Genomic DNA, 13,628 nt, shown 5'->3' with positions numbered 1-13,628 from the left:
TCGGAGCCGCCTCGCCGAAGCAGTGGTCGGTACGCGGTGGGGGACAGCACGTGGCTTGTGCCCAGGGGTTTCTCTTGCTCTTGTTTGCCAATTTTGTGACTTCTTCTCTAATGCTGCCAGCTCTCGGGATGAAACGGGGATCTTGCCGGATTGCCAGATTTCCGGATCTTGACGGAAACGGGATGCGGCATGGGCTTCTCCTGAAGACATGCCTTGCTGCGCAGACTTTGTAGGGTCACTAGTTTTTCCGGGTCCTTCTGCCTCTGTTCTTCATTAGACCTAAGACAGCATAATGATACTGTGCAGTTCCCTAAAAATCTGCTACTAACGTGTGCCAGACGTAATACAGGGATTGAGCTGTATCTGAATTGATCTACAAGGCACTTCTGTGTCATCTTTTAATATTGTGCATATGACATCTACTTGGCTTTCTTGGCCAACGAAAATGATGGAGCTTTGGCAAAATTTCTGTAGAGGAATAGGATTAAATGCATTTGGATAATGAATTCCAAGAGCGTTACATATTTTCCTGATCATGATTTTGGATAATGAGGGAAATGTTTAAAGTATTTAGAAGTCCCACTAAAGGGATGTGGTTCTGCTTTATGTAATAGGAAGTTCATATTAACTAAGTACTGACAGACTACAGTGGGGGAAAAAAAAAAACAGCCAAAAATCTTGGGACACTTAAGGTACTACTCTTATATTGACTGGGTCATCACAACTTTATATGGATTGGGCCATCACAGCAGCCAGGTTCCTGTGTATGGCACAGAGGCAACAGAGAGGGAAATGTTTAGACATCCTTCTCCCCAGAAGTTCTGCTGTTTTGAAAATAGCAGCATCCCAGGTGCTTTGCAAGAGAAGAAGAGTGCAAGGTTTCCCCAGGAGGACCGCAGAAATGCAGTTTACCTCAGTAAGGCTCAGAGTTTATTTGTAAAGCATCCTGCGAGGTCTCTCTTCTTTGCAGCATCAAGGTGGCTGGTGTGCAGGCTGGAGCACAGCTTCTGCTCGGGGATGTGCGGGTGTTTGGATGTCAGCTGATTGCAAAATAGGTGCTGGAGTCGGGAGGCTGCCTGCCTGCCAGAACAGCAGGCATAGCCTGGTGTAATGTATAATTGCACAGTAATTACAGAGCATCTGTAATTATGCAGATGACTCTGTGCTTGCATTTATGATAATAAAAAGGGTAAACAAAATAGGCCCTTGAATTCCTGTAAAATTGGAAAAGCTGCTGTTGCTGCCCCAAATGTCAGTGTCTCACAGTGCATCCCTTAATAAGCAATTAGCCCTCCTGGAGAGTGGCCAGGGAGGCCTCGGAGGCGGCTGGAGGCAGCAGGGAAGGTTCCAGGGCCCTGCCTGGCTCCACTAGTGACCCTGTGCCCCGAGGCCAGCAAAGGTGCTCTTGTTGCTGCTTCACCAGGTGACACAGGTGGCAGTGGCTGATATTTGCAGCAAGCTCAGTCCGTGATGATGAGCTCAGCTGGGACATGAAGTTGCCCAGGTCCCCAGTGACCTGGGTGGGGGGCACCAGCTCTTGCAGCAGCTGATAACCCCAGGTCCTGGTCTCATTTGGACCATGGGGCTGGAGGACTCAGTTGACTGCAGCTGAGCCACGTGAGCCAACAGCAGCCTGAGGAGAAAAAACAGCTTGGAAAACAGCAGGTTAACGGAGACTACGTTGATCTTGGGGAGTCCTTGAGGATGCTGCTGCCCACAGCACGTCACCTTCAGCCTTGCACCCCAGGTGTTATTCCCAGGGCACAGCAAGGGCTGTTACCCAGCTTTGACTAGGACCTCTCCATCCACCCTTTAGATGAACTCGAGTACTTCAGCTGCAGCCCCTTTTTTGGAGGGAGTGAAGCAAGAAGTGAACTGAAAAGAGGACACTGGGTTTTGAAGCTGCCTGGGAAGGAGCAGATGTTTGAGAGCCCTCACCGAAGTAATGCTGTCACCTTGCTTGTGTCACTGCTAGTGGATTTGCACGTGGAGACTGGGGTTTGTTAAGCCTGGCTCTGGCAGCCTCTGCTGCAGATCAGAGATGAGGTCTGCAAAACCTGCTGGTGTTTCACCCCTGGTATCAACAGAGCTCGCCTGATTGGTGCATGGCGTATTGGAATTCATATTGCAAAGAAAAGCAGAAACACTCCAGTCTCTTTTTCTTCTTTTTCTTTTTTTCTTTCTTCCTCTTTTTTCTTCCAAAGCTTTTGAAAGTCCACTGGGGACCCCTAATGTTCATCTGCTGCGGAGGCATGCACTTCAAAGCCAAGGCTGCAAAAGCCTCTTTGGAGATCTATGAGTTTGATAAATTTAATGTGCTTTTATTATTAGCAGTACTGCTCCCTTTTTTTCCTCTCTCCCTCTCTAAAGCAGAATTAGGTGTGTTTCTGGGAAGCTCTGGGCAGTCCTCAAAACTTTTAGTAAAATGCCATTTTGGAAGTGGGAAAATACCGCATAAATGGTAGCACCCTGAGAAATGCAGCTTTTGGATGCAGAAATCTGCCAGCTCTCCTTCCTGCCCGCAGCCCTGGCAGGGAAACACATAACAGAGCTGCCAGAAAGGCCACAAGATAAAAATGATGCCCTTTTAGTCCATAGCAGTTTACGTACGATCTGTTTAAACAAACAGCCCTGTAAGGGGAAAGAAAGGCAATAGGTGATGTGGCAGCAGAAGTCGTGGTATTAAAAGGTGTTCAGAGGAATAACCTTGTTTTATGTAAGGTTTTGGTGTAGGTATCCAACTCACTGTGATTCCTCGCTGCGCTCCTCGAGGCCACTTTGCTTTCTCATCCCCAAAATCCTCCCTTTCTCAGTTCTTAAAAGGAAAATGCAGCCGGTCAAGAGCAGGCAGAGAACTGGGGGCTGAGCTGCCTAAAACTGCAGGAAAAAGGCAGCAAAGGAGCAAAGTGTGAAACCTGTGGGACCCAGAGGTGCTTTTCGCAGGCCGGGAGGGCTCCTCTCCTCCTCCCCATGACCGTGGCTGAGGGTGGGCAATGGGCAATGTCAGGTTTTCGCCACTGGCTCCGCACTGTGTGTGTCATCTGCGGGGCTTGCAAGGAAGTAAAAAGTGCAGGGAAAGAGGAAAGGGTGTTTTTTTTTTTTTTTTTTTTCTAAGCAGTTAAATTGCCTCTAATTACCAACACAACTGTAGTCAAAACAGAATGTGAGGATAATAAATTGATATTTGCATAATGGAAGTGCTACCAAAATGTACTTCAAATAAGCTGAATTAGATGATAATTAGCGCCGCATTTGGGGAAGGAAAATCCTCCTGATTGCCTGCGTGCAGGCAGCGGCAGCAAGCAGAGGTCTCGCAGCTGCCAGGGAGTCAGGAGCAGTTTTCCTCTCTTGGTCGTGGAGAGCAGGAGCAAATTTTCCTCACGAGGTTTGATTCCCAAGGCTGGAGCACAGGGCTGCACCCGCCGCCCTGCACCTCCAAGGAACGTTGCACCCCAGGAAACGCACTTGGAAAGCAAAGACACCTTCTTGAGGGCGTTTTTCAGTTCATTTGCTCCTGGCCATATAAAGCCATAACTGCACAGAGGACATGTAAATGTCTAGGTAGGTATATTTACTTTTATGCTCTGATTGGACATGGAAATCCAGATTTTGTCCTGCAGTTTCTTTGTGAGCCAAAGTTGGAGCACTGCATGGCCATGGCTCCCTGCTGCCTGTTAGTCAGTGCCAGGGCTCACAGCCAGTCCCGAAACCTCTCTCAGAGATGATCCCTAAAGGAAATAAAGCCACTTTCTCCATCCTTCAAGGCATTGGATTGAGACTGCCAATTAAAATGGGAAAAAAGTTGTTTCTGAATATTGACTTCAGCTTGCTTAGTAACAGGTTTCAAAGCATTTTGGAGCTAAGTGACTCCTGCACTTGGAACATATCCTGAAAACACGACTTACAGAGTTTGTCATAATATTTGGTCCCGTTTTACTGGAGGAGTAAACAGCTAACGAAAAGTATTCCTATGGCCCAAGCACCCAGGAATCACACTCACAGAGAGGGAGACGCTACAAGGACTGAAATGAAATGGCTCAAGGGGCATTATAGCAAAACTCCACGAGAAAGGAAAGAAAATCAGGGATTGAGATGTCGGCCATGAAACATCCTGGCTCTTCATGGCTCCTGCCAAGGCCTGGCTCTGCTTTGGCTCCCATGCCAGTCGGGTCCTGCCTGTGCTCCTTTTTGAGGGTTCACCCATGCCTGGGTGCTTGTTGAGCTGGGTTGCTCTGCGGGAAAACTTGGAAAGAAAGGTGGGATGGATATGAGTGATAGCATCACCTCTGGCTTCAAGATTGTGTTTCACTGGATGGTGCTGAAAGGAAACTCAGGGGGAAAGGTGCATAGGAAACAAATGTGGGGTGGGAGAAAGCTGTTTCTTTATGAGTTTTTTGCAAAGATAAAAATGGTTATGGGAGAGCCACTTCTCTAAGCTGCACTATGCTCAGGAGTGTCTTTCCTTGGTGAAGTATTGGCATGGAGTTGAATTGCAGTAACCTTCTCCCACCGGGGCTTGCTAATTGGCTATGTTACCTCAGCAAGGTTTCTCTTCCTGTCGAGGTGTAATGTGAGGTTGCTTGTGATTTATTTTCCAGCCTTACTGCCGCTAGTCAGAAAACAGGCTGCTCAGAAAGCAGTTGGTGCCATGCTGGGCCGTAAGTCACTCGGCTGCTCTGTAAGATCCTGTCTGTGCGCCGAGGAGGAAAGGTGGGGGCCTGATGAAGCTGTAGCCAAGCTAAAGGAAAAACGCAGCATGTTTTTTGCAGCAAACGCTGGCAAAGGGGCTGCAAAATTAATAATGCGCTGGCAGCGTGTTGTGTTGCTGGAGCTCAGGCAGCGTGAACCTCGATGCCAACGTGTCGCTCAGATTCCAGCATCTTGCAGCCCGCACCGCCGAGCGCAGTGGACAAGGGTGGGAAAACCCACCAGAGCAAGCTGGGTGTCCCCACGAAGCCTCCTGTGCTGGGCTCTGCACAGCCCCCAACACCAGCGCCAGGACGGGTGAGAAAGGCCCTGCTCTGAGGGCTGCTTTGCAGAGTGGGTGTCTCTGGCTTTCTCTCTGCTCTTCAGGCTTCAAGGAACTCAGCCAGTCTACAGCATAATGCCATTTTTCTGTGCTGCTGAAGGTGCATTTCTCTGACCTGGTGTCTGTGGGTGAGAACTTGAGACACGGCAGTAAGTGCATGAATCATCACCAAGAAACTGCTTTGCTTGTATCAAACCTGGGGCCATTTCTGTCATCCCGTTATAACCAAATAACGTCCACCAGCTGAGCTGCTTTCATCCAAGCACACGCACAACACAAGGCAAAAAGCAGCCTGCAAACCTTTGGTGTCGCCACCCTACAGCACCGTAAGGAAAGCTCTGACAACCTTTGTTTTTGTTTCCTCATTGCTCTGGAGCTTCATATTACCTAAGCTAATGACAGGAAATCTCAAAGCTGAAAGCTGCATGGAAGAGCACCACAGCTTCCCAATGAGGCCCAGTAACCCTACTGCAGGAGATGTTTAACCTCAGAGGACCATTGAAACATAAGGCCCTTTAGAAGCAAAGCAGTTTCTGCTTTTCTTTTGCTCGTATCAGGATGTCTGTGCAGTATGCAGGGTAAGTGCATGTGGAAAAGTGCATCAGGAGACCAAAGGTGGTGTGTTTTTCCTGTTTGAAAATGCAACGAGGTGTATACCACAGGCTTGAGAGAAATGTCCATTGCACCTGACTCAGTCATCTATGCCTGCATGTATGAGACACATGGCACAGGTCTAGTTTTCAGATCCAAAGCAGAGGAGTTAAAGCTCGTGTATGTTTGTTTTTCAAGTAAAGCATGGATATGAGGCGTGACCCAGTGCTAACCTCTGTCAAGGGAAATATTCTCCCTGCCTCCAAAGGGTCCTGGCTCAGGTCACCAGGTGCCACACAGGCAGTAGGAATAAGCACCTTGTGAACTGTGCTGCTCGAAACACCGTACTGCTACGAGGGGGAGGGAAAAAAAAGCAGCTCAGCTGGTGCTGCACGCTGCCGCTTGCTTTGTGGCACCAGGTTTAATAGCAGGGTGTGTGGGAGGGGAGCGCAGGAGGAAGAGCTAAAGGACAGAGGTGGGCGAAGGGAGCATGGAGCTGGAACTGCAGCCAGAGGAGTTAATGTGTGTGGGCAGGGACGAGCTGCTGGGGTGGCAGGGGCGGAAGGGCCCAGCACTGCCCGGCCCCACGCTGGGTGCTGCAGTGCAAAAGGCACAGCTGGCCCCAGCAAGGGAGGTGCTGCATGGAGGGGGAGCCAGCCTGTCCTGCGTGACACCTGACGCCGAACTTCAGCAATGGGGAAATGGGGCCCTGGGCAAGAAACCCGTTACCTCCCCGTTGACGAGTCACGGCGCAAAAGTGGCGCTTGGAAACCAACCTTGCCCTCCGTCACGGTCTTGTTTTCTCATTTGCTCTCTGTGCTGCAGCCCTCGGGACTCGGGCTCAGCCACCCTCTCAGCCGCCCGTGGGAAGCCCAGGCCCTCGTGCAATGTGAGAAGCAAAATGGATGCTCGTGACAGGGAAAAGCAGCGGTTGCACACGAGTGAACACGTCCCAGGGAAAAAGAGTTTACTGATAGCAAAACACCATGGATCTTTGTTTAGTAAGTGCACTTTCTGTTAAATGTAATTACTCCCACTGTGGTTTTAAACTGAGACCACCTAGAAAAAGAAGACAGTTTCCATTAAATTTAATTACACTCCCCTGCAATTGACATGGTAGTGGTACAGCTGTTAAGGCATGGTAGCTATTAAGTGAAGACATTATTTATATTTTCTATTAAATCACTGTTGTTTCTATTATAAATGACATCATGCGTGTATCTCATGCTGGTTTACAATGATAAAGCTTCAGTCTTGATCATTTATTGCAGTGCATAAATACAGCATAAAATATACGCAACACAATTGCACAATTAACACTTTATCAAGCTCCAGATCAATATTTGGACCTAATATTAGCACATCAGTTGGTACAAAGTGTGATCACCAGCTGGCAATTACTGCTCAATAAAAGAGAGGTGATTTGCCCTCTCTTGATAGTTCTAGCGGTTCTTTTTCAGTAATATTCATATGTTTGTTGTTGTCCATCTAAGTTTTAAGACTGTTCATCTTCTCCATTACACTGTTGCAGAACTGTTCAAAATTGTGAGCAAACAAAAGCGAAGGTACAAGATCGTGGATCACTTCAGGGATTTCCCCATCCACGCTGTACATTTTATGACAGACAGACAGACAGAATCGCCCTTGCTGGTAAAACTGAGACTGGCTGGAGCTAATCTTTACTGTTTATTGATGAAATTGAATTCAGACTGAATTCCCACTCAAAAGAAAAAAAAAAGATAATTTATTTTCCTGCATCTTGCAGGAAATGACTGCTGTAGATCTAACTGTCATAACACAGCACAAAACAGCTGTAATGTCCTGTTATCCTGTTAGCATTTCAAATACTTAAAGACCAGACAGTCAGCAAAGATGAAGTGGAGGGGCCAAACGCAGAAAAAGGCAAGGCAGAAACAGCGTCGGAGCTGCCAGCTCTGCGGCGGCTGCTCAGGGAAGGTTTCTCTTCTTCAGGATGTTTTCTAAAAGCTCCTGAGCTTCTCGGAGCCCTTGGTCTGCAGCCACACCAAGGAGCTTCTCCACTTCCCTGGAGGACATGAAGTCAGTATCAGGAATATGTAGAAAGAAGTTTCATTTGCTCCTGTGTGATTTTTATCTGCTCAGGCCTTTATAAGAGGTCCCTAATTACTTCTGTAAAGTCAATTCTCCCTTATTCGGAAAATGATGTAATTTGCTTTGTTCTTGGTCCCCTTTGCAGGTATGTTGCATTTTGGTGACTTTTTTCTTATTCAATTGATTAATTGGGGGCTCTCAAGATACATATTTCTCCTGTGGCTGAACCAATAAGCCCACCTGACTCAATGCACGTGGCATATCTAAATGAAGCGCAGTGGCTTCAGGTCATAGGGTTTGCCAAACACTATTTTTTCACTTTCAGCTAGCTTAAGTTTGTTCTCTCAAAGCCCAGTTTTAAAGTAGTCACATGTATAGAGCAGCTACAGCTATAGGGGCTGGCCCTGGATTACCAGCTCTGGAAGAACCAGGAATTTAGCCCTGGAGGAAAAGAAAGGTGCAGTTAATGTTACCCTTCCTCAAGCGCCGCAGTCATGTTTTTGAGAGCTCCTACTGCCAGGTTGAAGGAGGAGTGTGGATGGCCCTGTCCTGCAGCCTGTCTAGAGGGAGGAAAGAGAATGATAAGAGCAAATACAAAAGAAGAAAGGCCTCGACTGAATGTTTTTGGGAGAGGTAAGAGCAAGCAAGGAGGAAGGTACCATTTTCCCTGCACTGCCGCCTCTTCTCCCTCTGCCCCATAGACTTTCCCTAGGAGAGAGCTAATAGCCATGCTGGGGTTTGTTTATTCCCACCTCACCTGAACCAGCGCATGGCCATGTCCTCATTTTTTTCCACTCCAGCTCCTGGATGTGAGATAAAGACAAGGGAGGGAAATATTGGTATATAAAAAATGATATTCAAAACACTGCAGTGTGTTAATGTGCCGCACAGTGCAGGACTGCATTTACGTTCCTGTTCTGTGCACACGCACACACCCTGACACCATGTTAGCCAGGGGTATACTCAGAGGTATAGTACCTTTCAGGTATCTCTGTCCCACAAGGTGCTGGGCGTTGGGGTACCCCAGGTGAGCGTAGAGATGGGCCACATGGAAATGGAAGTTCTCATAGCACAGCAAGATGTACAGCAGGAGGAGGCCAGCGGTGACTATAGCTGACAACTGTAAAAGAGAGGGGGAGTTCTGATGTATGGGGAAAAAAAAAAAAAAAAAGCAGGGGGCCAGTGACAGCAGATATTTCATCTAAGCTCCAAAGCCGCCTGCTAAAGCTATTCCCCAAAGAGAAATGGTTGGAGAGCCTCACACAACAGCAAAAAAAATCAGTGAGCTTTGATACAGGGCCAGTTCCAACAGCCATTAAAGCCATCAGAAAAATCTCTGCCGACTCCAGTGAGCAGTAGATCAGGTCCCTAGTTAATATCAACTTTAGCTTTGCTACAGTAAAGCAAACTACAGCTGTGTTATTTTCTAACGGTCCTTTGGAAAGGAAGAAAAAAGAAAAAGAAAAAACATAACTTGGTGTCAGATTCCTGTGAGGAATTCACCAAGGGAGCTTGTCAGGAGGAGTCCTATTCCCTGAGAGAGGGGGCTTCAGCCCCTCATTGCTTCACTTCTAACTGCATCTTCACCGAGCAAATGCGAGAGCTCCTTTATAAACATCACCAATTCATAGACCCTTTTGCTGAGGGTACTGCTTCAACTTCCACATTTGACAGTAGAATAACCCTGGATATGAAACTCTCCTCACAGACAGGGTATAAATCAGGGAAAGATCTGCTGCATTTCACCCTTAGGGGAGAAAAGGAGATCTGAGAGTCTGGCTGTTTTTTTTCTGATGCTGAACTGCATTTTCTTTTCTCAGTGTGCTACCTATTAGCTTTTAGTGATGGAGCTGGCAACTTGAGCAAGCGCAGATGAGCAGGGACAGAGCTCCCTGGCCCAGGACAGACTCGAGGGCCCTTGGTCTACACCTTGACTCGCAGTCTGAGCAAGTAAAGCCTCTCACTAAAGGTAGAGCCCTTAAAAGGGCATTAAAATCCTTTGCTGCTGCAAGGAGATACGGAGACCAGATGTTGTTACTGGGTGAAAGACATCAATCTTTGCAAACAACAGTGGAGACAAGTGCTGCTCAGATTTTTCAGCGTGAGCCTGCGCTGAGAGAAACCGCGCTGATGGCACACGGGCCACAGCAGATTGCTGATACCTCCTCATCCTTGAACTTTGCAAGCTTTTCTGCAGGTAATGCTTGCTCCTGGGGCCCAGTTTTCCTGGGAACCTGCCAGAGCACACGCGGCTACATATCCATCACCGTCCCTCTTTCATGGCAGCGGGAACGGAGCAGTTGTGACCGGCCCCGTCTCAGTGTGCGAGTCAGACGCAGAAAGAGGCTGTTGTCCTGGCTCCCCGGCCACACGGCTGCGGCTGTCACAGAATAAGACTACTTTTTGTTTGTGCATAATTTATTGCTGCAGGTCTTTGTGAAGACTTAGGACAGTGGGGATTCGAGTTTGCTATGTGCCACTTTCCAAGGCAGCAAGTAGTAGCTGAAAAAGAAGCTGCAATGCACCAGCTTTATGGTCTGGGGACATGTCTGGTCACTACAGAGGGTTCGATGTGACTGATACGGAAGGGCGCAAAAAGCAATTACGCCCTTTTTGCTGGTTTGGCACAAGAACCTTATTCAGACCACTGCAGAAACAGCCATATGTTTAGCTCCTGGGCTGCTTCTAGGCTGGCCTGAGAGCTTGAGGGCAGGGGGAACTCGGATCCAGTGTTTCCCTGCTGTTTGGAGGTGGTTCCCATGCTTGTGCCTGTAATGCAAGCTGTGCCAGCTTTCCAGGAGCTCTTTATCTCCTGATTGGGACCCAGGTTCTGATTCAGGCTCATCTCTAATTGGGAATAATGAGAGATGAGAATCAAGTGAAACTCATTAGCTAATTAAGATATTTAGTTAAAATAGGTGAGCAATAATGCTGTAAAAATCTCCCTGTATTCAATTTTGTTGGCTGACCAGCAAAGGAACATGAGGAATTTGTTGTTTTGGCAGATTCTCCATTCAGCCAGTGCAATGTTCCCTCTTAGATGGGGTGATTCCCAAACATGTTGGTGAAGAAAACTCCTCCGTAATGCAACTGAAATCCACAGGGCTTGAAAGCACAGAAAACACCTAAATGCGTGGTAAACCACAAGCAATTCCGCTGGGAAATGCAGATTATGAGTTGGCCTGGTGAATGATTTTCTCTCCCTCCTGAAAAAACGCTCCTGGCTAGAAACAAGGTAAGAAGCTCTCCATACTCGGGATGCTCTTGATCTAGGGCTCGATCTAGGGCTGCTCAAGCACGGCTGGGGGCAGGTCTCCGGTGTCTGTGCACAGTGGTGAGTCTGGCACGCAGAGAGGGCACTGTGAGCGTCCCTGGAGAAGGGCTCTCTGCCATCCTGCTTACTGTGCTTGTGTCCAAGCTCCAGCTTTGGAGCTAGAGCCCAATCTTCCATCTTAATTGCAGTCTTGATTTTTCTTTTTGCGCATTAGCTAATGTTGGTACTTTGGTATTTCATCACTGTTTCAGCACGACTCTCAGGATGTTTTTGTGCGTGCGGTTGCTTTTTGTTGTTTGTTTTGTTTTCCTAAACCTCCCTAGAGTGCAAGAAAGACGAAGATGCAGGCACACTAAGTACTGGAGGGCCATAACCCTGTCTCGAGGAGGGTGGCACCACAAATGGTCCTTGCTTGGCTGCGCATCAGCCAAGGTGCATCTAAGCAAGTACCTAAAAGCACCCAGCCCGTCTGACAGCAAGGGGAGGAAATGGAGACATTGCCATGGGCTTTCATTGCTCTCTAGCAAAATGCTTCTCCAAGAGGTACGTAGATATTCCAGGGTTCATGTAGATGTTCTGCCTATTCTGTTTTAAATGTATAAGAGTGCTGGCAGCTTTGGATCTCACTGCTCTGCTTTTTCCTTGGGTCGCCCATGACGCAGGCGATCAGCAGGTTTACTGCTGGCTGCTGCCAGGCCTTGCAAAGCCAACAACAAAAATGCTGCAGGTCCTGTGGAGGGCAGAGATAAGCAGGGATATAAGCAGGTGACCAGTCGGCCTCCTGCCCAAAGCTGTGGTAGTTTTATTGTGCGTGGCTGCTGCCCTTGGAGAGAGGGAAGGCCATAATGTTTCGCCAAAATGTCCGCTGGGGAAGGGGGGACGCTCTGAGGTGACATCTCGCCCGCAAAGCGATGGAGGGGAGAGGTGCAGGTCCCCACACTTCCTTCAGGCTGGATGTTTTGGGGAAAGGGCTTGGGGGAGCTCGTTCAATGCCAGCTGTTTGCAAAAGCAAGGGCTCCCCAGAATTTACAAATCTGGGGATCGGGGAAGCTTGCTTGTATCCCACTAAGTAGCAGTGGGAGAGGAGCCACTAGCCTGAAGTTTAGAAACTATTCTGCATGTTCCAGATCTTGTATATTTTATGCTGCCCTAGAGCAAGAGAAAGCCCTTGAGTATCAGTGAGGTTACACACAAGACTGGGTGGCCTGGGAGCAGAATCAGCCCAAATGTAAATACATAACTAGGTCTGTTCCTCTTCTGTGCTCTCCCTAAACCCTAATGGAGCAAAATCCACACTGGTTATGTCAGATCTGAAGCCTGAAGAAACATGACACGAGCAGCCCCATCTGTTTGGTCAACAAAAGGCAGAGAGAGGTCTCTGCCTTCCTCCCTCTCCCCTGAGGCCTGGAGCCTGGACCCTGTGGTGCTGCTTTAGATCCTGTCTTATGCCAAGGGAGGAAATTTGGTCTCTGCAGATGGCCCTTGTATCCGTGCCAGGGCTCGGAGCTGCCAGGTTTCCCTGAGCAGTTCCAGCTGCGATGTCCCCACCGTTCCCCCTGCCCGGCTGCACTCACCTCCCCCTTGCTCCACTGGGAACGAGAGAGCTCCCTGCTCCTCGGAACAGGGTCCATTGAAGAGCCGCCGGCCTCGCTCCTTCCTTCCCGCTTCCGCAGCTCCGTGGCCTTCATGCTCCTCATGGCTCCCTCTGAGAGCAGCTCTGGGCACCGCGTTCCCACCTGGCTGCCCGTGTTCCCTGGCACTGCTGCCACCCTGCACAAATCTCCCGATAACTCAGCTCTGCTCACACCTGATGGATGGTGTTGGCGGCCCAGCTGCCTCATGGAGATAAGGGGAGCAGCTGCACATGCCTCTCAGCCCTAGGGGAGGGAAAGATGCTCCTGCTGAAGCCCTTTTAACCACTGATAGGTAACTCTCTCTCTGCCACATATTTCTCTTTAAGACCTTTCCCAGCTTTTGCAATAGAATGTTTATTTCTTTTACAAGGCTTCACCAGGACAGGCAAATCTTTGCCTTTGACCAGTGTGACTAAGAGAGAGATTTGTTTTTCTTCTTGCTCTCCTTTCCTTATGAGAATGAACTGGCTTCACAAATGATAATGTTGTTTTACCCTCGTGGATCTTTAGTATCTTTAGTATCTTTTCATTTAAATTGCCAGGTCTCCACTGGGCTCTGGGGTGTGTTATATTGGGCTTTGGAGGAGCAGAAGAAGATGCAGGTCTTGCTTCAGGGGGGTCAGGAAAAATAGAAAAGGTGCAAAATAACAGATCATGCAAAACCTCCACTAAGCCCAAGAGAATTTGGGGGAAGGCGAAAGGGTGTCTAGTTTTCTTCTGATTAGAAAATATCTTAGTTGTTTGAGGTAGCTGTTTTATAGCCAGATAGTTCTGTTTTTATTCTTCTGCAGTAATCCCCACTGGGGTCCCTGGTAAAGACACGCTATGTTTGCCCTCAGTTAAGGAAATACATTCGTAACGTGAGATACCTAATGCCTGGTACCTGATACCTAATGTCTGTCCTGCTCTGAGGCACTAGCTGAGGACCAGAACTGCATGGCAATTAGGCAAGATCAACCTGGTGCAAAGCACTGACCTTGTCCAGTTACCTGAGAGTAAAAAGTAAAATGTTATTATTTTATTTATTTAT

At 48.2% G+C, this 13,628-nt stretch overlaps 1 protein-coding gene across 1 annotated transcript; it reads right to left on the bottom strand.

Moving 5' to 3' along the window:
* Positions 1-7,453: 7,453 nt before the first annotated feature.
* LOC104567002 (uncharacterized) lies at positions 7,454-12,661 on the bottom strand. Its single transcript, XM_088529390.1, has 5 exons — positions 12,539-12,661; positions 8,669-8,810; positions 8,448-8,493; positions 8,164-8,250; positions 7,454-7,664 (listed from the first exon to the last, which is right to left on the bottom strand). Exons 1-5 carry the CDS (start codon positions 12,659-12,661, stop codon positions 7,568-7,570), a joined length of 495 nt encoding a protein of 164 aa, XP_088385516.1. The 3' UTR covers positions 7,454-7,567.
* Between the last annotated feature and the right edge of the window lie 967 nt (positions 12,662-13,628).

This window comes from Tinamus guttatus, unplaced genomic scaffold (assembly GCF_059628265.1).
Source record: "Tinamus guttatus ecotype Peru unplaced genomic scaffold, ASM5962826v1 Tinamus_guttatus_pri_ptg000028l, whole genome shotgun sequence".
Classification (NCBI taxonomy): domain Eukaryota; kingdom Metazoa; phylum Chordata; class Aves; order Tinamiformes; family Tinamidae; genus Tinamus; species Tinamus guttatus.
The sequence above is the reverse complement of the archived record's forward strand: the minus strand, read 5'-3'. Positions and strand labels throughout refer to the sequence as shown.